Raw genomic sequence first — 25,766 nt, forward strand, 5'->3', positions numbered from 1 at the left:
TCTTTAGTACTTTGATCCATAGTAATATGGCATTTGCTTCCACTACTGTATCAGAAGACCTGAGGGCTTTTACCCCTTTATTCCCCTAACAGCTCTCCATTCCTTAACTGCGTTCTTCCCTTGGCGTCTGTGGAAAGATCCCTGGCTTTTCTCATTCCTCTCCTAGTCATTTCTTGTTGTTAGGAGTCTGTCTTCAGTATAGGTGCGGTAACAGGCTTCAGTCCTTGATTTCCTTTCGTTTCTGCGTCCTGTGTTCTCTCACCATGCACAGTTAGCTGACGTCAGAGTTGCAGCTACCACTTATGTGCCATTGGTTTCCAAGTCCCTGTCTCTAGTCCATTTCTGTCTAGCTTCCAACCAAATTTTCACCTGTCTGTCATGGCAGTCTTATAGTAGGTATTCAGTAAACATTTGTGCAGTGGCTGAATGCTTAGAACTTAGTGTCTGCTCTCCCTACTAAAACAACCTGTCCTCTCTATTCTCTTGAAACAGTGTCTCGGTATCTAAGCTTAACTTGAAAGCATTTGACTCCTCCTCCTTTCCCTCACTCTGCACTTGGCCACAATTACCAGTTCCTATGTCTCTGAGCTTGGAGAAAGGGCTGGGTGCACTGCCCCCATCCTTCAAACCTGCTTTGATGACATTCTAGTCAGGCTTCTAATTTAGGCCTTAATCACAAGGCAGTGTAATTACAAGTTCACTTTTCTGTCTCATCTTTCTTCCCCCCTGAGTTTGTAGCCATGTAATAAATAAATATTTGTCCCAATATGTTCTGTTGTTATTTCCTTTCTCAAATTTGTGTTAGATTGAGTGGCTGATGTTATGGATTGATGTGCTTCATAGTTTATGCATCTTAGAAAGAGATGCTAATAGAGTATTTTTGAACCCTGCTTGTAAGAATCTAAGATTTGAGTGAAGAATCACTATGGACGGATAGTTCTCAGAAGTATTTCTTTTTAAATCCTTTAAGACCTGACCATACACAAAAATGTTAAATAGTGTACAGAGTGAATAGCAGAAGTATCTTTAAGGATATACATATTGCATGGTACATTAAATGATAAAATGATACAATTGGATATATAGGGTCAGTGGTGTATATGTAGACAACATAGGAATAGGTAAGGTATTATTTTCTTGGCATAGTCTTGGGTAGTAAGTTAATGTATATAAGTCAGAATGTCTCGTTATGTTTTTTGTTGTTCAGTTGCACAGTCGTGTCTGACTCTTTGTGACCTCATGGACTACAGCATGCCAGACTTCCCTGTCCTTCCCTATCTCTTGGAGTTAGCTCAAACTCATGTCCATTGAGTCGGTGATGCCATCCAACCATCTCATCCTCTGTTGTCCCCCTCTCCCGCCTTCAATCTTTCCCAGCATCAGGGTCTTTTTCAATGTGTCAGTTCTTTGCATCATGTGGCCAAAGTATTGGAGCTTCAGCATCAGTCCTTCCAATGAATATTCAGGACTGATTTCCTTTAGGATGGACTGGTTGGATCTCCTTGCAGTCCAAGGGACTCTCAAGAGTCTTCTCCAACACCACAGTTCAAAACCATCAATTCTTCGGCATTTAGCTTTCTTTATAGTCCAACTCTCACATCCATACGTGACTACTGGAAAAACCGTAGCTTTGACTGTATAGACCTTTGCTGGTGAAGTAATGTCTCTGCTTTTTACCTAGGTTTGTCTTAACTTTGCTTCCAAGGAGCAAGCATCTTTGAATTTCATGGCTACAGTCACAGGCCATAGGGATTTTGGAGCCCGAGAAAGTATAGTCTGTCACTGTTTCCATTGTTTCCCCATCTATTTGCCATGAAGTGATGCCATGATCTTAGTTTTTTGAATGTTGAATTTTAAGCCAGCATTTTCACTCTCCTCTTTTATCCTCATTAAGAGACTCTTTAGTTCCTCTTCACTTTCTGCCATAAGAGTGGTGTCATCCACATGTCTGAGGTTATTGATATGTTTCCTGACAATCTTGATTTCAGCTTGTGATTCATCCAGCATGGCATTTCACATGATGTACTCTGCATATAAGTTAAATAAATGGGGTGACAATATACAGCCTTGACAAACTTCTTTCCTAATTTTGAACCAGTCTGTTGTTCCATGTTCGGTTTTAACTGTTGCTTCTTGACCTGCATATAGGTTTCTCAGGAGGCAGGTAAGGTGGTGTGGTATTCCCATCTCTTAAAGAATTTTCCACAGTTTGTTGCATTCTACACAGTCAAAGGCTTTACTGTAGTCAATAAATCAAAAGTGGATGTTTTTCTGGAATTCTCTTGCTTTTTCTATTATCCAGCGAATGTTGGCAATTTGATCTCTGGTTCCTCTGCCTTTTCTAAATCCAGCTTGTACATCTGGAAGTTTTCAGTTCACGTACTGTTGAAGCCTAACTTGAAGGATTGGTTAGTTTTCTGTGATTGTGGTTTTCAGTCTGTCTGCCCTCCAATGGAGAAGGATAAGAGGCTTATGGAAGCTTTCTGATAGGAGTGACTGACTGAGTGGGAAACTGAGTCTTGTTCTGATGGGCGGGGCCATGTTCAATAAATCTTTAATCCATTTTCTGTTGAAGGGAAGGGCTGTGTTCCCTCCCTGTTATTTGACCTGAGGCCAAACTCTGGTGGAGGTAGTGAAGATAGTGGCGGCCTCCTTCAGAAGGCCCCATGCACGCACTGCTGCACTCAGGGCCCCCAGCCCTGCAGCAGGCCACCGCCCACCCACGCCTCCGCCGGGGACTCCTGGACCCTCACGGGCAGGTCTGGGGCAGTCTCTTGTGGGGTCACTGCTCCCTTCTCCTGGGTCCTGGTGCACACAGGGTTCTGTTTGTGCCCTCCAAGAGTCTGTTTCCCCAGTCCTGTGTAAGTTCTGGCGGCTCTATGGTGGGTTAGTGGCGACCTCCTCCAGGAGGGCTTATGCCACACCCAGGTCTACTGCACCCAGGGCCCCTGCCCCTGCAGCAGTCCACTCCCAACTCGTACCTCCTCAGGAGATACCCAAACGCAGTTCTGTCTCAGTCTCTGTGGGGTCTCTGGGTCCTGGTGCACACAAGTTATGTTTGAACCCTCCAAGCGTCTCTGGTGAGTATGGGGTTTGGTTCTAAACGCAATTTTGCAGAAGACAGACTGAAAACTACAGTCATGGAAAACTAACCAATCTGATCACATGGATAGCAGCCTTGTCTAACTCAATGAAACTATGAGCCATGCAGTTTAGGGCCACCCAAGATAGATGGGTCATGGTGGAAAGTTCTGACAAAACGTGGTCCACTGGAGAAGGGTCACTATTCTTGCCTTGAAAACCCCATGAACAGTATAAAAAGGCAAAAAGATAGGACACTGAAAGATGAACTCCATAGGTTGGTAGGTGCATCTGGAGATCAGTGGAGAACTACCTCCAGAAAGAATGAAGAGATGGAGCCAAAGGAAAAAATACACCCAGTTGTAGATGTGTGGTGATGGAAGTAAAGTCTGATGCTGTTAAGAGCAATAGCATAGGAACCTGGAATGTTAGGTCCATGAATCAAGGCAAATTGGAAGTGGTCAAACAGGAGATGGCAAGGGTGAACGTACACATTTTAGGAATCAGTGACCAAAGAGGGACTGGAATGGGTGAATGAAACTCAGATGACCATTATATCTACCACTGTGGGCAAGAATCCCTTAGAAGAAATGGATAGTCATAGTCAACAAAAGAGTCCAAAATGCAGTACTTGGATGCAGTCTCAAAAATGACAGAATGATCTCTCTTGGTTTCCAAGGCAAGCCATTCAGTATCACAGTAATCCAAGTCTATGCCCAGACCAGTAATGCTGAAGAAGCTGAAGTTGAATGGTTCTATGAAGACCTACAAGGTCTTCTAGAACTAACACCCCCAAAAGATGTCCTTTTCATTATAAGGGACTGGAATGCAAAACAGGAAGTCAAGAAATACCTGGCTGCTGCTGCTAAGTCACTTCAGTCGTGTCCGACTCTGTGCGACCCCATAGACGGCAGCCCACCAGGCTCCCCCGTCCCTGGGATTCTTCAGGCAAGAACACTGGAGTGGGTTGCCATTTCCTTCTTCAATGCATGAAAGTGAAAAGTGAAAGTGAAGTCACTTAGTCGTATCTGACTCTTAGCGACCCCATGGACTGCAGCCTACCAGGCTCCTCCGTCCATAGGATTTTCCAGGCAAGAGTACTGGAGTAGGGTGCCATTGCCTTCTCCTGGAGTAATTGGCAAGTTTGACCTTAGAGTACAGAATGAAACAGGGCAAAGGTTAGCAGAGTTTTACCAAGACAATGCACTGGTCATAGCAAACACCTTCTTCCAATAACACAAGGGAAGACTCTACACATGAACATCACCAGATGGTCAGTACCAAAATCAGATTGATTATATTCTTTGCAGCAAAAGATGGAGAAACTATACAGTCAGCAAAAACAGTCTGGGAGCTGAATGTGGCTCAGATCATGAACTTCTTATTGCCAAATTCAGACTTAAATTGAAGAAAGTAGGGAAAACCACTAGGCCATTCAGGTATGACCTAAATCAAATCCCTTCCAACTTTACAGTGGATTGATAAACAGATTCAAGGGATTAGATCTCATAGAGAGCCTGAAGAACCATGGACAGAAGTTTGTGACATTGTACAGGAGGCAGTGATCAAGACCATTCCCAAGAAAAAGAAATGCAAAAAGGCAAAATAGTTGTCTGAGGAGGCCTTACAAACAACTATGAAAAGAACAGAAGTGAAAGACAAAGGAGAAAAGGAAAGGTATACCATAATGAATGCAGAATTCCAGAGAATAGCAAGGAGAGATAAGAAAGCCTTCCTCAGTGATCATTGTGAAGAAATAGAGGAAAATAATAGAATGGGAAACACTAGAGATCTCATCAAGAAAGTTAGAAATACCAAGAGAACTTTTCATGCAAAGATGGGCACAATAAAGGACAGAAATGATACTAACAAAAGCAGAAGATATTAAGAAGAGGTGGATAGAATCCACAGAAGAACTATACAAAAAAGATCGTAATGACCCAGATAACCACGATAGTGTGATCACTCACCTAGAGCCAGACATCTTGGAATGTAAAATCAAGTGGGCCTTAGGAAGCATTGCTATGAACAAAGCTAGTGGAGGTGATGGAATTCCAGTTGAGCTGTTTCAAATCCTAAAAGATGATGCTGTGAAAGTGTTGCACTAATATGTCAGCAAATTTGGAAAACTAAGCAGTGGCCACAGGACTGGAAAAGGTCAGTTTTCATTCCAATCCCAAAGAAAGGCAGTGCCAAAGAATGCTCAGATGATGATTGCACTCATCTCACACGCTAGCAGAGTAATGCTCAAAGTTCTCCAAGGCAGGCTTCAGCAGTTCAACATGAACTGTGAGCTTCCAGATGTTCAAGCTGGTTTTAGAAAAGGCAGCGGAACCAGAGATCAAATTGCCAGCATCTGTTGGATCACTGAAAAAGCGAGAGAGTTCTAGAAAAATATCTGCTTCTGCTTTATTAACTATGCCAAAGCCTTTGACTGTGTGGATTACAACATAGTGTGGAAAATTCTTCAGGAGATGGGAATACCAGACCACCTGACCTGCCTTCTGTGAAATCTGTATGCTGGTCAGGAAAAAACAGTTAGAACTGGACATGGAACAACAGACTGGTTCCAGATCTGGAAAGGAGTACGTCAAGGCTGTTGTCACCCTGCTTCTTTAGCTTATATGCAGAGTACATTAAGAGAAATGCTGGACTGGATGAAGCACAAGCTGGAATCAAGATTGCCGGGGGAAATATCAATAACTTCAGCTATGCAGATGACACCACCCTTATGGCAGAAAGAGAAGAAGAACTAAAGAGCCTCATGATGAAACTGAAAGAGGAGAGCAAAAAAGCTGGCTTAAAACTCAACATTCAGAAAACTATCATCATGGCATCCATCCCATCACTTCATGGGAAATAGATGGGGAAATGGTGGAAACAGTGAGAGACTTTATTTTTGGGGGCTCCAAACTCACTGCAGATGGTGACTACAGCCATGAAATTAAAAGATGCTTGTTCCTTGCAAGAAAAGTTATGACTAACCTTGACAGCTTATTAAAAAGCAGAGACAATTCTTTGTCAACAGAGGTCCATCCAGTCAAAGCTATGATTTTTCCAGTAGTCATGTTTGGATGTGAGAGTTGGACTATAAAGAAACTTGAGCACTGAAGAATTGATGCTTTTGAAGTGTGGTGTTGGAAAAACTCTTGAGAGTCCCTTGGACAGCAAGGAGATCCAACCAGTCCATCCTAAAGGAACTCAGTCCTGAATATTCATCAGAAGAACTGATGCTGAAGCTGAAACTCCAATACCTTGGCTATATGATGTGAAGAACTGACTCATTGGAAAAGACCCTGATGCTGGGAAAGATTGAAGGCGGGAGGATAATGGAATGACAGAGGATGAGATGGTTGGATGGCATCGCTGACTCAGTGGACATGAGTTTGAGTGAACTCCAGAAGTTGGTGATGGACAGGGAGGCCTGGTGTGCTGCAGTCATGGGGTTGCAGAGTCAGACACAACTGAGCAACTGAAGTGCACTGAACTTGAAGGATTTTCAGCATGACCTTGCTAGCATGTGAAATGAGTGCAGTGGTGCAGTAGTTTGGACATTCTTTGACATTGCCCTTCTTTGGTATTGAAATGAAAACTGACCTTTTCCAGTCCTATGGCCACTGCTTAGTTTTCCAAATTTATTGGCATATTGAGTGCAACACTTTCACAGCATCGTCTTTTAGGATTTAAAATAGCTTAACTGGAATTCCATCACCTCCACTAGCTTTGTTTGTAGTGATGCTTCATAAGGCCTGTTTGACTTCACACTCCAGGATATCTGGCTCTAGGTGAGTGATCACACCATCGTGGTTATCTGGGTCATTAAGATCTTTTTCATATAGTTCTTCTGTGTATTCTTTCCACCTCTTATTAATATCTTCTGCTTTTGTTATTATCATTTCTGTCCTTTATTGTGCCCATCTTTGCATGAAAAGTTCCCTTGGTATTTCTAACTTTCTTGAAGAGATCTCTAGTGTTTCCCATTCTATTGTTTTCCTCTATTTCTTTGCATTGTTAACTTAGGACTGCTTTCCTATCTCTCCTTACTGTTCTTTGTAACTGCATTTGGAAGTGTATACCTTTCCTTTTCTCTTTTGCCTTTCGCTTCTCTTCTTTTCATAGCTGTTTGTAAGGCCTTCTCAGACAACCACTTCGTCTTTTTAATTTCTTTTTCTTGGGGATGGTTTTCATCATTGCTATACAACCTCCATCTATAGTTCTTCAGGTACTCTTATCAGATCTAATCCCTTGAATCGATTTGCCATTTCCACTGTATAGTCCTAAGGGATTTGTTTTGTTTAAACCAGTCTTTTTAAGACTGTAAATATCATAACTTGGTACAGTGGAAAGCATAGCTTTTTACTTTTGGTTAAGCTGTTTTTTTTTTTTTAATTATTCTTGCTTTGGCATAGACATAATTATCTCTTCTGCATTGTGGATAAAAAGGGAAAATCTGTTTTAAGAAAATATTTACATGCAGTGTTGTGTTCCAGTGTTGGGGCTGATGCCCTTGATCTTAGGAGTCCTGCCTCACATCCAGTCTGTGTATCTCCGAGTCACGTTGAGAGTAACTGAAGAGCTGTTGAAAGTGAACATGTACGGTCACCGCTTATCTTCTCCCACTTTTTGTGCCTCCCTAGGTACATGGACTGTATCGCACAACAGGTGCTAGTTTTGAGAAGGCCCAGCAAGAGTTTGCAACAGGTGTGATGTCCAACAAAACTGTCCAGACTGCAGCCGCAAATGCAGCTTCAACTGCAGCAAGCAGTGCAGCTCAGAATGCGTTCAAGGGTAACCAAATTTAGAGAGTCTTCCGACAATGCACTGTTACCTTTTGATTGTACTTTTTTCTCTAGTTACTGTATTCTATAAATTTTTTTTGTTGTTGTTCCAAACACACAGTACACACAGCACGTGTATTTCCTAATCTCTTGTGCATGGGCTAAAACCAGAAAAACTTCCTCGTCTTATTATTTACCTGACAGTTTCTCAATAGTTCAATGCCCCTTGCAGAAAAAATATTACATACAAAATAAATATTCTCCATATTTTTTGGGGGATGAATATTCAGCGAATTATTTCAGTGGTGACACACTGAAATTAAAATGGCACTTATTAAAAAATGCACTTAGTACTTGCTGCAGTTCTTCTTTCAAGAATCTTAGACATAAAAATTACACATTTGAGCAGTAAAGCAATGCTTCATTCCTTTTCCTTATTTATATTGAAAGAAATAGGACATCAGAGATTTAGGGACTTTTAAATTGGCTTGCTTTTTAGCAGTTTCAGTCACCAGTGAAGAGCCTGTGTGTGTTTCAAAGCAGATAATGTAAATTTTATCTTTTTATTTTCTTTATTTAGAGTAGTTGATATTTTGATAATCAATCTCTGATCTTGCATGGATACCATGTTTCTTAAAAGAATTAGTATTTTGGGTTATGCACTGCTTAGGGTTGTAGGATTGGGGAGTTGTTTATAGAATCATAGAAATGATTTTCTATAATACTTTCTTTTCAATAAAAATGTTCTGGGATGTAGTATGAGGACATAATATAATATGCAGTGCATTATCCAAAAAGTAGATAATTGGTGGAATAGGATGTAGTGATGATAATACCTTTTTGTTTTTAATTTTCAGTATTCATGCCATAGTAAAATATTACTGTTTGGAAACTTTGGTATATTCTTGTGGCTACTCTTTTTAATTGAACTGAGCTTGTGTTTGGCAGCTCTCTTTTGGGGTATGCTTGTGTACTTTTTAACAGAGGTGTTAAAGTCTAGCCTAACTCCATGTCCTAAAAGAACATAACAGTATTTAAGATACTTTTTTTTTAGCCTCTCATGTCTGGTTGTCATTAAAAAGACCCCGGTACTTCACTAGACTTGAATCCCTAATGCACCTCAGTCTTTGAATTTTTGAGACACACTGAACACACTAAAATCTGTAGCAATAGAAAAAAATAAAACATTTAACTTGAACCAAACAAGAAAATACAGATATAGTTGAATGCATTAATTATGAGCATAATCATGTTAAAATTGTTACTATGCAGCACAGGACTTCATTCTTATAGTATACTTGGGTTGAAACTTTGAATCATTTTTAAATAACTGATTAAATGCCTCGAAGACAACTTGTAAAGTCATGGTACTGTTGTTTTGGAAGTCATCAGCAAACCACAGATTGCAGAATAATGAGTATGTTTTATGCAATTTGATTTTAAGGAAAGGTAGTTGGTTGGATTATATTATTTGATGCTAAAAAATCAGATGGGTGTAAGTGGTTAAATTATTTTTATTCTTCCCCCCAAATTTAGAGTTAAAATGAGTTTCATCCTAGAGGTGGGATGGTAAATTCTCCTATTTATGAAAGAAGCTTTGTGTGATGCTAGATATAACTCAGATTCATCCTGATGGTGTTTACGTTTGATTTATTTGGGACTTTATTGAAGTAATATACTTGGAAGATATTTCTTTTATTCTGATGAAGATAGGATTCAGAGTATGAATTTAAAGCTGTTTTTATGAATATTTCTGATCAGTGATAATCTCTACTTTCTCAACCAAATAAGCCCATTCAAGTTTTTTAGAGCCTATAATCTTACTGAAAAATGTTTTATCAGTATGCTTTGTTGAGTGTGGATTTTACAAATATTCAAAACATTAACCACAAAATACAACAAAAGCACTTAGGTCTGTCATTATCTTTCAAGTTCCTTTTGTTTCTCCTTAAACTACAGATGAAAACTTTATCATAGAGACTTTTGAAGAATACTGAGATATCAGTACTTTTCTTCAAGAATTATGAATGCTTCTCTCAGTTCTGTAGAAATCCTCTATTGCTAAGTAGCAAAGAATAATTACAACCAACAGTACCTTTTTTTGTTTGGATGGCGGAAGTGTTGTTTTAAATTCCAGTTATTTGGGTTAATACAAGCTTATAAAGAGAAAAATGTTTTTTAAAAACATAAATGTGCATTAAAAAGATAGCATTGCTAACAGTTTGATAAGGTAGAGGGGTTTTTAATTCTTATAATCTCTATTCTCTTAACGATTATTAGTAAATAGTCACATTTGCACTCAGTAAAAGATTGGCATTTGTTAGTGGTTCATATTTAATGTTAGCATTACCCAGTATCGCAATCATGAAATGGTCTTCACAGTGTAAGGAGCCACGTCAGCTTTCAGTTTGTAGTACTGTTTTGGCTATTTTATTTCAAACGAAAGTTTGAACACTGGAAAATCATTGCTCAGTGGTTTTAATTTGGAACTCGGATTATTTAAGGATGTGTGTATATTTTGTCAACGAGTGATATTGCGCTGCCATCATGGTGATTGTCATGGTCCTATATAAATGCCCTCCATCTGTCCCTCTAATGTTGCATGTTTTCAGTGGTTTGGAAGTTTTGTATATTTATTGTATTAACACAGAGTGTCATAAAATAAAATGCTCTTTACTGGATGTTTGTTTGTGTAATTTTAAATACTGTATTAGCACTTCAGAGGCAGTAATTATACAGAGGGCTCAATGTATATAGAAATACCACATTTGATTTTTTTAAATGACATGACAGTTTTTCTGTTGCTTTAGACCTTTGTAGGTAGTGGAACATGAGATTCACTAAATAGCTTGACCACTTTAAGGTCAAAATACACAGACTAGAAGCTAGATTCAAAATAGAAAACCTGTGTTGTGGCCCAGACCTCTCCTTGCGGGTTCTCATGGACGCCTCTGTACTAGTATTGTGTTGACTTGATTGGACTTGTTTTCTGTTCCCTAACCTCACTACCTGTTGTTTTATGTACTGATGAAAGTACCAATTTGTGTATTGTTGGATTTTTCATTTGATTATCTAAAGAGAATATAAAAAATATAGTCTAAAAAAAAGTGTTCATGGTGAACCTTATTTGAGAAATTCACGTTAAATTAAAATAGGAACAGCATTTTCAGTTTTCTGGGTGTTACCTAAAAGTGACTTTGGATTTTCATTGGATATAGGCCTTTTGTAAATCATGTTGATATAACGTATGGTTTGCATTTTAGAGGGAGTTTATGTTTAATTAAGTTTTCATTTCTGTAAATCATTTGTAGTACATAATGCTTTTTATAGTTGTTGCTTTATCTTTTTCTGAAAACACTGGCATTAGCACCTAATTTTGTATTTTTATTGGTAAAAACCGACATTATTTATATACAGAGCCTGTTACCTTTTTGCGCCGTTTTCCCTTATTAGAGTTGTGCTGTCACTCGCCACTTCACTGTATCTTCTTTCATTTTTCCCTTAAGCTAAGTGTTTAAAGGAACTTGCTGATTCCTTGTGATTAAGAACTTTGGAGGTGAAATAAAAGCGGTTAATGTAAAAATAATCGAGGACGTTTAAAAATCTGTACTTTGGTAGATTTTTCAAGTACCATAGTATAAATTTATTTAGAGTAGAACCGTATGTTTTAAAACACTAGCATTGTTTCTAATACTTGTTTATTAAACTAAGAGGTTGTATCTCAGTGGTTAAATATTATGGAAAGCGAAGTATTTCTACCAGAATTTTAGGGTACATTTTATACAACAGCATGCTTTTTGTAAGAATGAGTATTTTTAAACTTTAAGATTTATCACAATCTATAGAAAGATAGAAAGGAATCTGTAAAAAATTTCTAAGCCAGCCAGATGTTGCCTCTAATCTATCCTAGACAAATACAATAGATGTCCTTGATTAGAAGATTCTAGCAAAATAGGGAAAGGCTCCCCTCTAGTGTTCTTAGCCTTCTTGTGGGCTTCATATTTATAGTTTAACTATGTGGTTTTGATAAGACAAAGGCTTCAACTTAGAGAATTTTCATCGGCACTGTTTATGTTTTCAAATGGCAAGGGACATAGGAGTCAGCATGTAACAGCGCAGTGAGTGTTAAATTTTATCTAAATCTTCATTTATTTTTCAGCTCATAACTTTCTGGAGTTGGCATGGCTGATGGTGCAGTTAAAATTCTTCTGCCACTAAACCCATTCCATCTTCACTGGAGATAGAAAGTCGTTAATCCTCTTCTGCCTTATAGTGTTTCATCTGTTGACTATTATCGTTTGTACATTTAAACAGTTGAATTTGTAGAACCATAGAATGCACGTTTTATTTAATTCTTTGTTTTATAGTACTTAGCTTTAATCCTAGAATTCCTCCAGAACTCTTAAAACATTTTGTGGGCCAGTAATTCTCAAGATAAATCATGGTCATGAGTAGTTGTTACCGTGACAGTTTATATTATTATTCAGGTGTTTGGGAGCTAGGAAGAAAATGCCCCAAATAACTGTTTTTCTTCTGGTGGTTACAGAAGTTCCTACCACATTATTGTCTCCTACACAAAAACTGAGCCCCCTGGGCATACACATCCCTCCAACTAATTTTTTTTCTAGTATGAGAGAAATATGTATCTGTTGTAGGACTACTGAAAAATATGGAAAGTAAGTGAGAAAATAAAAATACGTAATTTTTATCATCTAGAGATACCACTGTTAATGTTTACTGTATTTTTTCCATTCTTTTTGTATACATACATATTTTATACAGTTAAGGGATATAAATAATGGGAATTTTTATCCTGTTTTTCCCTCACTCGGTATTATATCATAATGACCTACTAGTTTAACTTACTTATAAAATTAAAATTACATTTCATATAAATAAAAAAAATATTTACAGCAAAAGGAGTTACAGTGGTTCATAATTTTATACCCACAAATAGGTACTGTTAAAATTTGGTTCATTTCTTTCCGTTAATTTTCCAGGAAGACCACTTTTTCCCCTAATATTAAGAAATAAGATTTCCCTCTACAGCCTGTAATTGGTCTTTTAAGGATGTCTGTCTAGCTTTCACAAACCCCATTTCTTTGGACCCCTGAAGACCACATTGGCACCGGCTGTCACCTGGCCATAGTGGACTCATACATGGCTCATTAAATTTTTACTCTGAAAGTAGGTTTGTCTAGAATCATGCTGTTTCAGAGTTGGGCCATGTGGATAATCATATTCTGCCAAGACTTTGAGTTACTAGAAAACTGATGTGTGATGAAAGCGGAGAAGGAGGCAGACGCACAAAAGAAGTAGGATGAAGGACCTAGAAAAGGCCTCGACAGCTTTCTGTGTCCCTTGTGAGCCTTACTGGTCACCCCTATTTGGTTAGCTGGATATTACATTCTCCAAGTAACATTCTTAGCCTTTTCTCTCTGAGCTACCTTGAGTCGATTTCCTGAGACTTTTTACTTGAGAATTTTAACTTGCACAATGGTTTGTAATCTTTTTTTCCAATTCTGGTATAAATATGTTGAATATTTATATTCCTGTTGATGAATTAGCTCTGTAACAGCGGCTCTATATGCATGTATCACATGTTAGTTTTCAAAGTCCTGTTACTGTTTTAGGTTCTGAATTTCACTTTTTTTTTTTTATTATAAATAACTTACCAAGGAATGTATTATTGCTAAATTGCGGACCCAAGCTTGTGTTCTTTCCTTAGGACAGTATGCTTGGTCAAAGCATAAGTATAGATTTTTATGATCTTTGATGTGCATTGCCAAATTGCTCTCCAGAAAATTGTATCAATTTATGCCTCCAACTCCATCTTTATTTACACTGTCCTGTGATTGGATGTTCCTTTTCTAAGAAGGCTTTGCCATCAGTAGGCTTTAACAAATAGTCAGAAGGTTTTCTGAGCATTCTGGTTTCCCACAGATGATGGGCTCAGCGGATACTCCTTGTTTATAAATAGGAGTGGCCATGTATCTTGTTTCTACAGAGGAATCTTCCACTTGCTGGAAGCCCTAAGCTAAAGATGACTAGTACAGGATGGAAAAAAAATTGCTGGCCAAGGTAGCCAATCCATTGAGGCTCTCTAGGTAAAAACTAGATTGGGTTTAACAACAGGTTATGTTATTCTTCACAATTTCTAGGACAACACTTCATTTTAAAGATCAACTCTAAATGATATTAGTCTGGACAGAAGATTCTTTTAACTTTTTTGTAAAAATAACATACCACTGGGGACTTTTTATATATCAGAAACTATACTAAATGCTTCACTTAAGTCGGTTACTTAATCCTTACACCAAGCCTGTGCTGGAATTTGTTACTGGGCCCTGTTATAGAGGAATAGGAAATTACCCCAGTCACTCAGTGAGCGGTGGTGGTGGCAGGGGAGAGGCAGCCAGGCGCGGGCCCCGACTCGTGCCGAGTGTGGGGTTGCTACTACTACCTGGTGCCACCTCTCTCCTGGTGCCAGTTCTCTCCTTTGCATCTTTCACATTTCCAGTAACTCATATCCATCCTTTAGGGACAGTGGACTCTAGAAAACAATTCAGTAATCAAGAAAAAAAGTACAGCGTGTATTTTTGAAAATCTCCAGACCAAGGCCTGCCTCCACAGCATGTGGGTAAGTACCTGCTGCCTGCTCCTCACAGCAGTGCTGGCTTCCTCAGTGGTCCTTGGCATGTGTGTGTGGTGGGGTGTGTGTGTGTTTGGAGAAACTTAAGTTGAAAACAAATCCTTATTTAACTGTCATATTAGCTATGAAGAAAATAGGCCCCTTATGTAATCATAATGGCTGCTTATTCTGGATGAGAGATTATTTATAAATTTTTTAATGGAAGTATAGTTGAAAAGTACAATTTTGTTTTTATTTCTGCTGTACAGCAAAGTGACTCAGTTACACACATTTTAAAAAAATATTCTTTTCCCATATGGTTTATCCCAGGATATTGACTATAGTTCCCTGTGCTAGATACAGATTGTTTATAATAAAACTATCATTCTTTGTCGCTGTCGTATACTTGATGAATTTTCAACGCTGTTCTCTAGATGGGGCAAATTGAGATACATGTTGTCACCTTGGAAAGTATGAAGGGTTACCAGGTTTTTCTCTGAAAGGGAGCAGTGTTTCCATCAGTTGTCATCTTATGGTGTGGCTTTTTTGGAGTTAAATTTGGAAGTTTTTCTAAGAGTTTAGTATGCAGAGATGTTGCTGTCTTCTTGGGGTTTGTATTTGTTTTCTCACTCTCTTATGGGTAGAAAGAAACTACGGCTGTTGGAGAATGTAGTCTTTGGTGTCAAACCTGTATTTGAACTTGGGCTTTGCCGCTTACCAGCTTTTTCATGTGGGATAAATTACTTAACCTCAGTTGTTACTTGGGTGAAAGTTAATATATCTATAAAATGAGGATATTAGTTTCTACTCATATGGTTTTAATGAATAAATTAATTAAAAAGAAGTGCTTAGCACAGTACCAGCCCATAAAACATGTATAAAGGTTAAAAATTCTTACTGCCTGTCCATGTTGAAGACTCCCAAGTCTCTGCCACCCAGCTGGTCTTCTCTCCACCGTGTATTTCTAGCTGCACATGGGACTTCACGTTGGCAGCCTAGGCTGAACCTTCATGCCTTCACTGTCCCAGTCCCTGCTGGATTCCTGATCTAGGTGAAGGCACCGCGTTCTGCCCAGTGGAAGCCATCTTAGACTCCTTCCCCTACTCCCCGAACTGCTTCTAATCAGTCCCCAAGCTGTTGCTTCTTTCTCCCTAACGGTCTCTTCATTGTCTTCACTATCTCCTGCCTTCATTCGGGCTTCCTTCTCTTAAGGATAAAGTTTAGTGGTTTCTCCCAAACATATGCCCTTGGTGGACTGCTTTATAGATACTAGATTTTTCAGGATATTTGACTATAAAAAGTCAAAGAGCTACTAAGAGCCACAAGTTATTTGATTAATTTTTCTTTTCCATGTGGTTTTACTACTTCCTCTTATTCATTTATGCTTTTGTTTACATCCTGTGTGTCTAAGCAAAGTGAGCAGGTCATGTCTTAAAGACTTATCTTGGAGAACTCTCCAGGGTGAGGAGGAAGCTGCAGTGAAGATAGCAGGGGCACCTGCAGAGGCCACAACTGTGTGACTAGGCAACCAGTGGGGTCCTGAGATGAAGACAGGTACTGGCTGCTTTGGAGAGGAGGCTAGAAACCTGCTTTGCGGCTCTTACCCTTTAGTGTTTGGGAGTTAAAAAAAGGTACTGAATTATTGGAAACTGCTGAAATAGCTCCCTTAAAGGAAATGTCCAGGATAGTCAAGACTGTTATTATGTTAAGCAGAGATTTCTAAGGAGAGCTAGGAGTGAGTTGAATGCAGTGTGTTCCAGGAGGATCAAGACACGGAAGATCAAGCTGGTAGCAAAACTGCTAGGCAAAAACTCAGTGTGAAATGCAAAGCGCAGGTGTGGGTTGCCCAGCCTGTGCTGAAATTTAAAGTCAGGGTCCTTTCTCTTATGGATTAATTTTTGAAAAAGATGTAATAACAGCTGAGAAAGCAACTGAAAATGTCCAATTTCACTTGGATTATTTAGATTGTAATTTGTTTGAAAAAAACTTGCCTTTATTGATTTGGGTAATTTTGTCAGCTTTTAATGTTGATTCCTATTAGAAGTCTGGCACATGTCAGGAATGTTAAAATGTCTCGAATGCCTAGAAGCCAAAGCATACAGTAGGTCCAGCTGTCACAGGCCCTAGATCAAGAAAATAAAGCTATTTTTGTATGTTCTAAGTTCTTCACATGATATGGAGAGTTGAATAAGAGTTTATGAAAAGGGTTGTTCGGGTCTTGAGTTTATGAAGTGGAGTCCTGTTTCTAGATGAAGCTTTTTATGGGCAGGATTACCTTCAGGAAATGTGGAGGTGTATTGCTCCATGATTGGCCTTTAATTGTGGTATTCTTGTTGGAAGAGGAGAATGTGTCCTTCAGTTGACTTTTCCCTTGTTGTAGAGGTTAAAGCATCTGCCTGGAATGCTGGAGACCTGGGTTTGATCCCTGGGTCGGGAAGATCCCCTGGAGAAGGAAATGGCAACCCACTCCAGTACTCTTGCCTGGAGAATCCCATGGAGGGAGGAGCCTGGTGGGCTACATACAGTCCATGGGGTCGCAAAGACCCGGACACGACTGAGTGACTTCACTTCACACATTTCTTTACATTATAGTCACAATGCTTTGAAGTATTTCCATGTTTCTTCAAAACTTAGATAACTATATAGCATATGAGAGGGTTTTAAATTTTTTTTTCCTATTTATAATTACATCAGTGCTTCTCAGGGGAAGAAATATATACTTCAAGTTAAAGCTAACATCAGGTAGGTGTATATATGTTATTAGTGAATGGCAGAGTTAAAATACTTGAATATCTTATCACCAGTATCACATATGTTAATGTTTAAAATTTGGTAGATATTTTCTTGATCAGATTATACACATCATATTTAAACAGTATAATGAGACTGAGAGAATCAGAATAAGTTTGCAAAATCTGGTTTAATTCATATCTGGGGAGGGTAGGGAGCATGTGGTGAAAATACATATGCACAGGAACCTAATCAATGCTAGACAAATAATGTATTAGTTTACAACAGGATGACCGGAAATTCGAAGGCTCTGATTGAGTCCGTCAGCGGTAACACAGTTTTACATTTGGCTCAAGTGGCTGTTGAATAATATCAAGTGGTGCCAAGTTCCTCCGGAGCACCTCATGACCCCCCCCAACCTTGGAAGGCGTTTCACCACAGTCTCAGAAGAAATCCCAGTTGTGCCTTTCTTGTGCTGCCCCAGTACAAATGCAGGCCTGGGATTTCCAGGGGCCATATGTTATTGCACAGAGAGGTCTGTTCTAAGCAGACCCTTATGGCTAAGGTGTGAGATTAGCCCTTAAATAGTGGTCTAGCATTAACTTGGTCTATCAAAGCAGGTTAAGAAATAGCTCCTTAGTGATTATGTACCAGCTACTAGTTATCACGCTAAGAGAAAAGGCAACATGGCAGCTTCACATTTCACATGACAGACCAGCATCACCTGGGCCTGGCTTGCTGGCTTACCTTTTCACATACCTCTAATGATTATTTTAATGTAGGCCCAGGGAAAGATGAGTTCATACCAGTCTTTTCTTCACATAGGTCTGTGTAGCATCAGAATTGTTCTGGGTTAATGACTAGGCCATGAAGGCAAAATGTTTTAACTCTCCTTTGCCAAAACAGAAAGAGTCTCTGTCCTGACTCCTGTCCAGTTCCCAAAAAATCAGAACATACATACACCTTTGTTATTGCACATCTCTCACACAGACTCGTGTATGTATAATATATATATATATTTTAAATATGCTACACACATTTAAAAAAAAGGACTATGGCACTTTACAGAATACATGTTTAACAAAGATCATTACACCACAGATGTTTGATAAGTATACAAAAACGCTTACACAATTCATGTAAATTGTTGAATTAGCACACAGGTTTAAAGAATCCACAGAATCCAAAGCAAACATTTCTGCCTTCTTGGAGTTCATTGAGAAGCCCAGCCCCATCACAAAACTTGAAGCACAAATGCAGCGAAAAATAAATACGACTTTTTCTGGTAGTAGTGATGGTCCAGGTATATTAGATTTTTAGATGGAGGCAATTATGTGATTGATAGAAATTTATTAGAAAAATAGATGTAGGTCGATTGTCTGATTGTTTTCAATCTAACACATTCCTCCCATTCAGTGGTTTTTAAACAGCCATGCAGTTTTCATCTAGGCTAGCAAGATTTTGATATTCCATTTATCCCAACTGAAGCCTGGCTAAAGGGACTTGCAGGTTCAAAAGGCCCACGTTTACCTGTTCACTCTTTCTCTCCTAGAGAGACTGCATCTGTGCTCTGCCTGACAAATCAGTGTTTGAAGCAGTTTTTAGTGGTGCGGGGTTTTGTGTATGTGTGCATGTACTGTTTTTGTCTTCTGCGACATTCAGACCAATGAAGTAAACACTGTCAGCTGACTTTCTTCTGGCCAAGAGTGGGCACGTTTTCACTTATGACTTGTTATTAGAGTGATCTAGGGATGTATCTCCACCCCACCTTAGTGGAAAAGCAATTGGGCAGTAAAGATGATGGACCTGCTCAGGGGATCCTCTAGGCTTATGACTCTTCTGAGAGGAGAGTGAGAGTGTAAACTCAGCATTATAACATAGATTCTCTATGTTGTATAGAAGGAAAAGTGAATCTTGTGGGGAAAAAAATGTGTATTATTTTTAATCAAGATTATTTGCCTGGTGGAGGGAACTTTATTTTTACAATTTTTTTTAAAATTAATCTCCTAGTGTTAAAAAGGGATGCGTATGCTGGTATCAGGACTTTGTGCGTCCCTATCCGATAGGGACAGGAGCCCTGTCCGGTGGCCACCATCACCTACTTCTGTGTGATGTCAGACACGGGTCTCGTTTCCCGAGTCCGGATGGCAGGCTGCCGTGAGCACACATATCCACCCCTTTGCTTTTCGAAAGAGTCACAGATGTATACTTGGCTCATTCTGAGTTTTGGTCTAAGAGTGGTGAACTCATTAAAGGCCGGTTCCCCACCCATACTCTCCTGCCCTCTAGGTCGTAATCTGTGAGATAAGATGGTTTCTGGAACAGGCCGACGGCCAGCCTGGAATAAAACTTTAGTTCTCCATCCCATCTATGTGTTAATATAAAGCAATTACTCGTTCTGCAGCAAGGCATGGTTTTCAGACTCACCCAGCTTTAAGATGATTCACTCAGGGCACAGTTTTAAAATCTGAATCAGGATTCTTCTATGCCTGGTGGCACTTAGCACACAATACCTCGCCCAAACAAGGTTCATTAGTTATTTGTTAAATTTTCAAAACAAAGCAAGCCCTCAAGTAAGCAGATTCATAAGCCTATAGAGACCCATACTTTTAATCCTTCCAGAAATTTGGTAGATCCATCCCATTTGCTTAAGCTGTAAGGAAGTGCTTCTGTAGCAGCCTGCAATTTTGAAGTTCAGGGTGATACCCGACTAGGTTCCTTTCGGCCCCTTTGATCATTCCAGGGTAAGGCTGAAGTGATGGCTAATGCCATCTTCCTGGATCAGTCATATTGGTGACTTATGGAAACTAGATTAAAAGCCCTGGATCCTTTTTAATAGTGGTGTTCATTCTTTCTGTAAACAGTTGTAGGCAGGCGCTAGGAGCTTGGTTGAGCTCTCATTTTTGCATGAACCTTCTACTCTATGCTTTCCTGAGAATGAAGCCTTTGCTGTAAACTCACTGGTTAGAGCAATTTAATGTTATCTGAGTCTGCGTCCAGGACCCACACCAGGAACTAGAGAAGCGTAACTCCTGTGACCAGTTCCTTGTCATCTGCTGCTGCCGGGGGCGGGAACACAGCTGAGTGCTGCTTGGTTACTGCACGGCGGGGAAAGGTCTCCCTGCAAGGGCTGAGATTCGGACACACACTCTGAGTGAGCCGCAGCAGCCTGGAGACCTAGGTCCCTGGAAGGAGGAAACAGTGAGGTTTCCCCCGGCAGTTAAAGCGCAGTCCTAGCCCTTGGGGAACGACACGGGATTTCTGGTGGCAGAGGAGACTGGGCCAGTACTGATGCTATGCCTGGGAAGTGGAGTGACTGTCTCTACTAATGGGATTCTGTCTGTGCTTTTATTCTCACAGTGGGACAGGTCCTCATCCTTTCTCTCCTCAAATGTCTAGACTCTCAGAGTGACAGTTCAGCAGACCCCCCTGACTCTGGAGTTCAGCCTAGAGTAAGTCCCACAGTAGAATTCCACACTGCCCCTGCTGGCCACTCAGGTCAGCTAAGCAAGAGGCAGTGTCTTGGTGTGTGCCCTGTAGCGCACGTCATGTCCCCGGTAAATGTACGGTCTTCACTGTGGACCCCAGAGGAGACAGTGTGAAGGAACCAGAGGAAATAAAGCCCCTCCACCCCCAGCCTCACTCTGAGGCAGAGATGCCCGCAGGCGTGCAGCCTGTGCAGGAACACGTCTAAAACCGCCCGCAGACCCGGCCTGCGGCCTCTTCTGTCACCAGAGACCTGTTGCTTTCCTGGTTCCGATCGTCATCCTTCATTGAGCTTTGGTGGGGAGATGGGGTCCGACGGAACGCAACTCCACGCCAGGGCTTGTGTGCGGTTTCCTCGTTCCATCTCTTACAGTTTGCACTGTGGCCCTCACGTGCAGTGCTCGGCGTGGCTGGACGCGGCCTGCCGTCGGTCCTGGGAGGCTGTGGAATGTGGCTTCGGTAGGTAAAGGCTAGTTCTTCACTTGACCCAAATGACGGAACCAGAGGTGAAGTGTTTCACAAGGTTACGGCGAGCAAGAAAACGGCGTTGATGTCTCTTCCAAACTAAAGGAGGCAGATGAGGTTCTTCCCCTCTTCGATTTCTTCCTGTACTTTGTCACTGGAGGTGGCGATCTCCGCTTGGGCAGAGAAGACAGCGCAGATGAAGGTGAGCACCGTGCCCCCGATGGCGGTGTAGAAGGCCCAGCCCAGCGAGCAGTCTCCGGGTTTGTAGGCCGACGCGTAGTGTCCGCAGTAGCCTATGGCCTTCTGACAGCCCCAGCCAGCGGGGTAGAGTATCAGGCCCAGGATGAGGAAGAGGCCTGCAGGGCAGAAGAGAGAGCAGATGAAATCCCCGTGGCGAGTGAGTGGCAGTGCTGTGTGCTGGCTATTTGATGTGCCCGCTCTGGGGTCCGGGCTGCAGTAGCTGAACGATACTGAGTCTGCTTCCAGGGCCAGACTCAGCGAGTGTCAGTACTGTTCTGTGCAACTCACCTGGCCTGACCAAGACAGTCACTTTATTGGGAATACTTTTAGCCTCGGGGCTTCCTTTATGGAAGCTAGTAAAAAATTCACCTGCAAGGCTGGAGACCTGGGTTCGATCCCTGGGTTGGAAAGATCCAGTATTCTGGCCTGGAGAATTCCATGGACTGTGTAGTCCATGCAGTTGCAAAGAGAGTCGGACACGATAAGTGACTTTCACTTTAGCCTCGTATGTACATGTCAGACTGTGAACCCACTAGTAATTTCTCTTCTAGGAAAGCAGGTGACTCTGTTACTACTTTCTCTCATAGGGCTCGTCTTGCCGTAAGGCAGAGGTTGGCAAACTAAGGTCAAGTGGGGCCTTGTTTTTATAAGTAAAGTCTCACTGGCACACAGCTATGCCTGTTCATTTATGGGCTGCCCGTGGCAGTGCAGGAGCAGCACAGTGAGGGGATGGCATAGGCCCTGCGGCCTGCAAAAGTCTAAAATGCTTACTGTCTGGCTTTAGGCAGAAAGTATGTGAATTCTAAGAGAGTTCACAGAGAACAAGAGTTAAATGCAAGAGACCAGATCTTAACTTGGCTGTCATGCTTTAAAGATAAGCCCACGAGGGCTCAGTTTGTTGGCATTCACCAGCAACCAACCTCATACCTAGGACAGTGATTTCTATATTTACATAGACATTCTGAAACCACATGCAAACTTGATGAGAATTTTTTGTCTGATTGCTTTTAAGTAAGTGCAGCTTTGAGTAGACACTAAGAAGCTGTTTCCATTCTGCTGATCCCACCACACTGACACACTAAGGGTCCACTATTTTTCTGTCCCTGCAGCTTTACTGCTCACTGTGTAACCAAGAGTCACCTCCCCTGCCAGCCCGGGGCCGCGGTGGGGCAGGGTGCCTTGCCTGCTTCCCCCTCACACAGCAGAAGCTGTTTATAGGGAAGTCCAGGCCCCAAGATGACAAAGAAAACTGAGGGACCCCAAAGCGTACCCAGCAACACTTTCTTGGCAGAAAGGATGCTGCAAGAAGATGATGGCTTTATTCTGTTGGGTTGGCCAAAAAGCTCATTCGTGTTTTCCCGTTTGATGGTATGAAAACCCAAACGAACTTTTTGGCCTATGCTATATGCAGCAAGAAAAGACAGTTTTCTTTGACAAATGATATCTATATAACCAAGATTATTAATTCATAGACAAAAAGACCTGTGTTTTAGATACACTGGAATAGCAGTTGTATCCTAATTTAAGCTTGACTTTCAATTCTCTTTCCCTACCTTTACTGACCTGGAGAAGGAAACGGCAACCCATTCCAGTATTCTTGCCTGGAGAATCCCATGGACAGAGGAACCTGGTGGGCTATAGTCCATGGGGTCGCATGGCATCCATGGGGACGTGACCAAGCAACTAACTTAATAATCAGGGGAAAGGCCAGGCTACAAAATAATACCCTTGAAAGAATAAAGGACTCTCCATCTGAACAGATGTAACCCAGCTGGGGGAATGTAGGATGACTGAGCTAATTCTTTTGTGTCTCTATGTGAAGTCGCTCAGCGTGTCCAACTCTTTGTGACCCCGTGGACTGTAGCCCACCAGGCTCCTCCGTCCATGGGATTCTCGAGGCAAGAATACTGGAGTGGTTGCCATTTCCTTCTCCAGGGGATCGTCCCGACCCAGGGATCCAACCCAGGTCTCCCGCATTGCAGGCAGACGCTTTAACCTCTGAGCCACCAGGGAAGCCCTTTGTATCTCTAAGGCCTATAAGAAATCCTGATTAATCCCCACCTTGTTCCCTAGGAAACCTTACCCCAGGCACAGGGAACCTGGGAAGTCTCCTCCCTCAGGTCCTGAGTTACTGCCTTGGGAACAGGAGTCCCCCCTCACTGGGACTGTATCAGGACGCAGAGGCATGCAGCCGGGGGCAAGGGAGCATTACCTGCTCTTTCGTTTAAAAGGCCAGTGTGTGTATTTGAATTGTGGCTCCAATTATTAACTGCACTCATCATTTGTATTACGTGGCTTAAGTCCAATTAGTAAATGAATGCATGTTAATATGAAGGGGCTGGGGCAAGCAGGATCTGCTGTCACCTAGCAGCTCTGCTACCCTGTGCTGGGCTCTGGCTTGTTCAGTTGCTCAGTTGCGTCTGACTCTTTGTAGGATGCACAGTCATGTGGCTATCGCACATCCTTCTGGGAAGTTTTAAGATAAATAATTCTTCTTCTAGTATCATCGGACCCCCCTTTTTTTTTCAGCACAGTCAAGTACATTTACCCCTGTACTTCTCCTGAGCTGTTCCCTTACTGGTAGCTCAGGTGAGGTTCCTCAAGTGCTTCAGGCCTACTCAAAACCCTGTGGTTGCTATTGGCCAATCCATCTGTGAGCAGCAGGGAGACTGTCATAAAAGGGTGCCATGCTTAAGAGTCTTTTGAAAGCCTCAGCTTGATTATAAGCCCACAGGGCAGTTCCCCCCAGGTGGATGACAGGAAGTGGCTCTGGTACATCTGTGAGCCCCCCAGTGCACATGACGTGTGTCCCCACCTGGGCGGCCTGGCTGCGAGGATTCTGCTCCTTGCACACAACAGGGCCGAACGGAGCATGATCAGTGCCGTGAACAGACACGACTGTCTGAGTGCGAGAGAAAACCACCGGCCCTCAGGTGAGTGAGAAGAGACGTTTGTCATCCCTCTAGGTATTTAGAAAAGACTCTTCTACCAGAGGAATTCCAGAAAGCTTCGTGATTCAGGTGGCTACATAGGCTTCTCACTTCCCAAGGTCCTGACTCCCCACTGCTCCTGGGGCACCGGTCCCCAGGCGCTAACAAGTGTCCCCTACTCACAGCCATCAGGCCAGCAGGTTCTCTTGCCTCCGAGTAAAATTCTCGAGAAGCCCGTAACGGTTCCCCAGCTCTGAGTAAACTCCATAGCCCTGCGGTCCTCTGTGTCGGCTCTCTGTCGCCCACCTCTCGCCCCCGCTGCCTGCTCCAGCCTTTGCTCTCGCCATACTCCCCTCGGATGACGCCTCCTTGTCTTCAGGTCCCACCTACTCACAGTTTCAACCGCCTCCCTTCCCCTGACTTGCTATCCCTGTTCCCTGCTTTGGTAGTTTTCCTTAGCATTTCTTAGTAACAATCTATTACCTTGAGTCACATGAAACTATTTGTCAAATTTTTTTTTTAACCTACAAAAATGGTGGTTCCATGTGGCTCAACCTGATATTTCAACTTATTTTGACTGTTATTCCATCTCCATTCTAAACTAAGCTCCACAAGGGCAGGGATTTTTGAACATCTGATTTACTACTAGAAAGCCAGGGTTCAGCACAGTGCCTGCCATAGTGAAGTGAAGTCGCTCAGTCGTGTCCGACTCTTTGTGACCTGTGGACTGTAGCCCACCAAGCTCCTCCATCCACGGGATTCTCCAGGAAAGAATACTGCAGTGGGTTGCCATTTCCTTCTCCAGGGGATCTTCCCAACCCAGGGATCGGTCCTGGGTCTCCCACATTGCAGGCAGACGCTTTAACCTCTGTACCACCAGGGAAGCCTGCCATAGAGTAGACTCTTAATAAAATGTTACTAATGTCAGGGCAGCTTGTTCTGCAGTAGAGTTTTTCCGAACCACAGTGCCCTGGAGGAGAAAGAGTACCGTAACTCTGGCAGATGCCAGTCAACAAGCATGAACCACCCCAGCAGGAAAAGAGATGCAGAATCCTGGTGGGTTGGCTTCCCCTGTCACCCTGCCCGTCCAAGGCCTGTGAACCCCAGGGGCTAGACGTAGACATGTGCCTCAGAGTGCAAATAGGGTTGATGACACCAGCTACGGAGACAGAATGGGCACATCAGACCACAGGCAAGACACGCCGTAAGACATACACCAAGTCTGCGGCAGATGTGGCGTGGCTCCCCTCATCCTCGCTCTGGAGTGCCCCAGGGACCCCCGGCGAGGTGTGCTCTGGACTGAGTTTCACATAAGAGCCACGCCAGAAACTGGTCTCTCCCCCTTGGAAGTATTAAGAAACAGCAGCTCCTGCAGCGAGGCCAGCCCGTCTCGGGGGCCTTTCCATGCCCTTGCTTTTTACCGCA

The 25,766-nt window shown here is 41.9% G+C and overlaps 2 protein-coding genes across 7 annotated transcripts in view; one reads left to right on the plus strand and one right to left on the minus strand.

Annotated features, from left to right (window-relative positions):
* The window catches only part of SCAMP1 (secretory carrier membrane protein 1), a 149,688-nt gene that overhangs the window by 114,013 nt on the left and 9,909 nt on the right, over positions 1 to 25,766 (plus strand). For 2 of the 4 annotated variants that reach the window (XM_069595366.1, XM_069595367.1), the window contains 2 exons: positions 7,719 to 7,869; positions 14,401 to 14,499. In XM_069595366.1, coding sequence (XP_069451467.1) covers positions 7,719 to 7,869; positions 14,401 to 14,462 — 213 coding nt within the window. In that variant the 3' untranslated portion in view covers positions 14,463 to 14,499. Of the gene's footprint in view, positions 1 to 7,718; positions 10,541 to 14,400; positions 14,500 to 25,766 lie in introns of those variants that run through there. The other 2 variants (XM_070292485.1, XM_069595368.1) reach the window with 1 other exon arrangement.
* LHFPL2 (LHFPL tetraspan subfamily member 2) overlaps positions 17,392 to 25,766 on the minus strand; it is a 170,014-nt gene continuing 161,639 nt past the window's right edge. For all 3 annotated transcript variants that reach the window (XM_069595370.1, XM_069595371.1, XM_069595372.1), the window contains one exon: positions 17,392 to 21,527. In XM_069595370.1, the coding sequence (XP_069451471.1) occupies positions 21,271 to 21,527 (257 nt within the window). In that variant the 3' untranslated portion in view covers positions 17,392 to 21,270. The remainder of the gene's footprint in view (positions 21,528 to 25,766) is intronic.

Source organism: Ovis canadensis, chromosome 7, assembly GCF_042477335.2.
Source record: "Ovis canadensis isolate MfBH-ARS-UI-01 breed Bighorn chromosome 7, ARS-UI_OviCan_v2, whole genome shotgun sequence".
NCBI classification, from domain to species: Eukaryota; Metazoa; Chordata; class Mammalia; order Artiodactyla; family Bovidae; genus Ovis; species Ovis canadensis.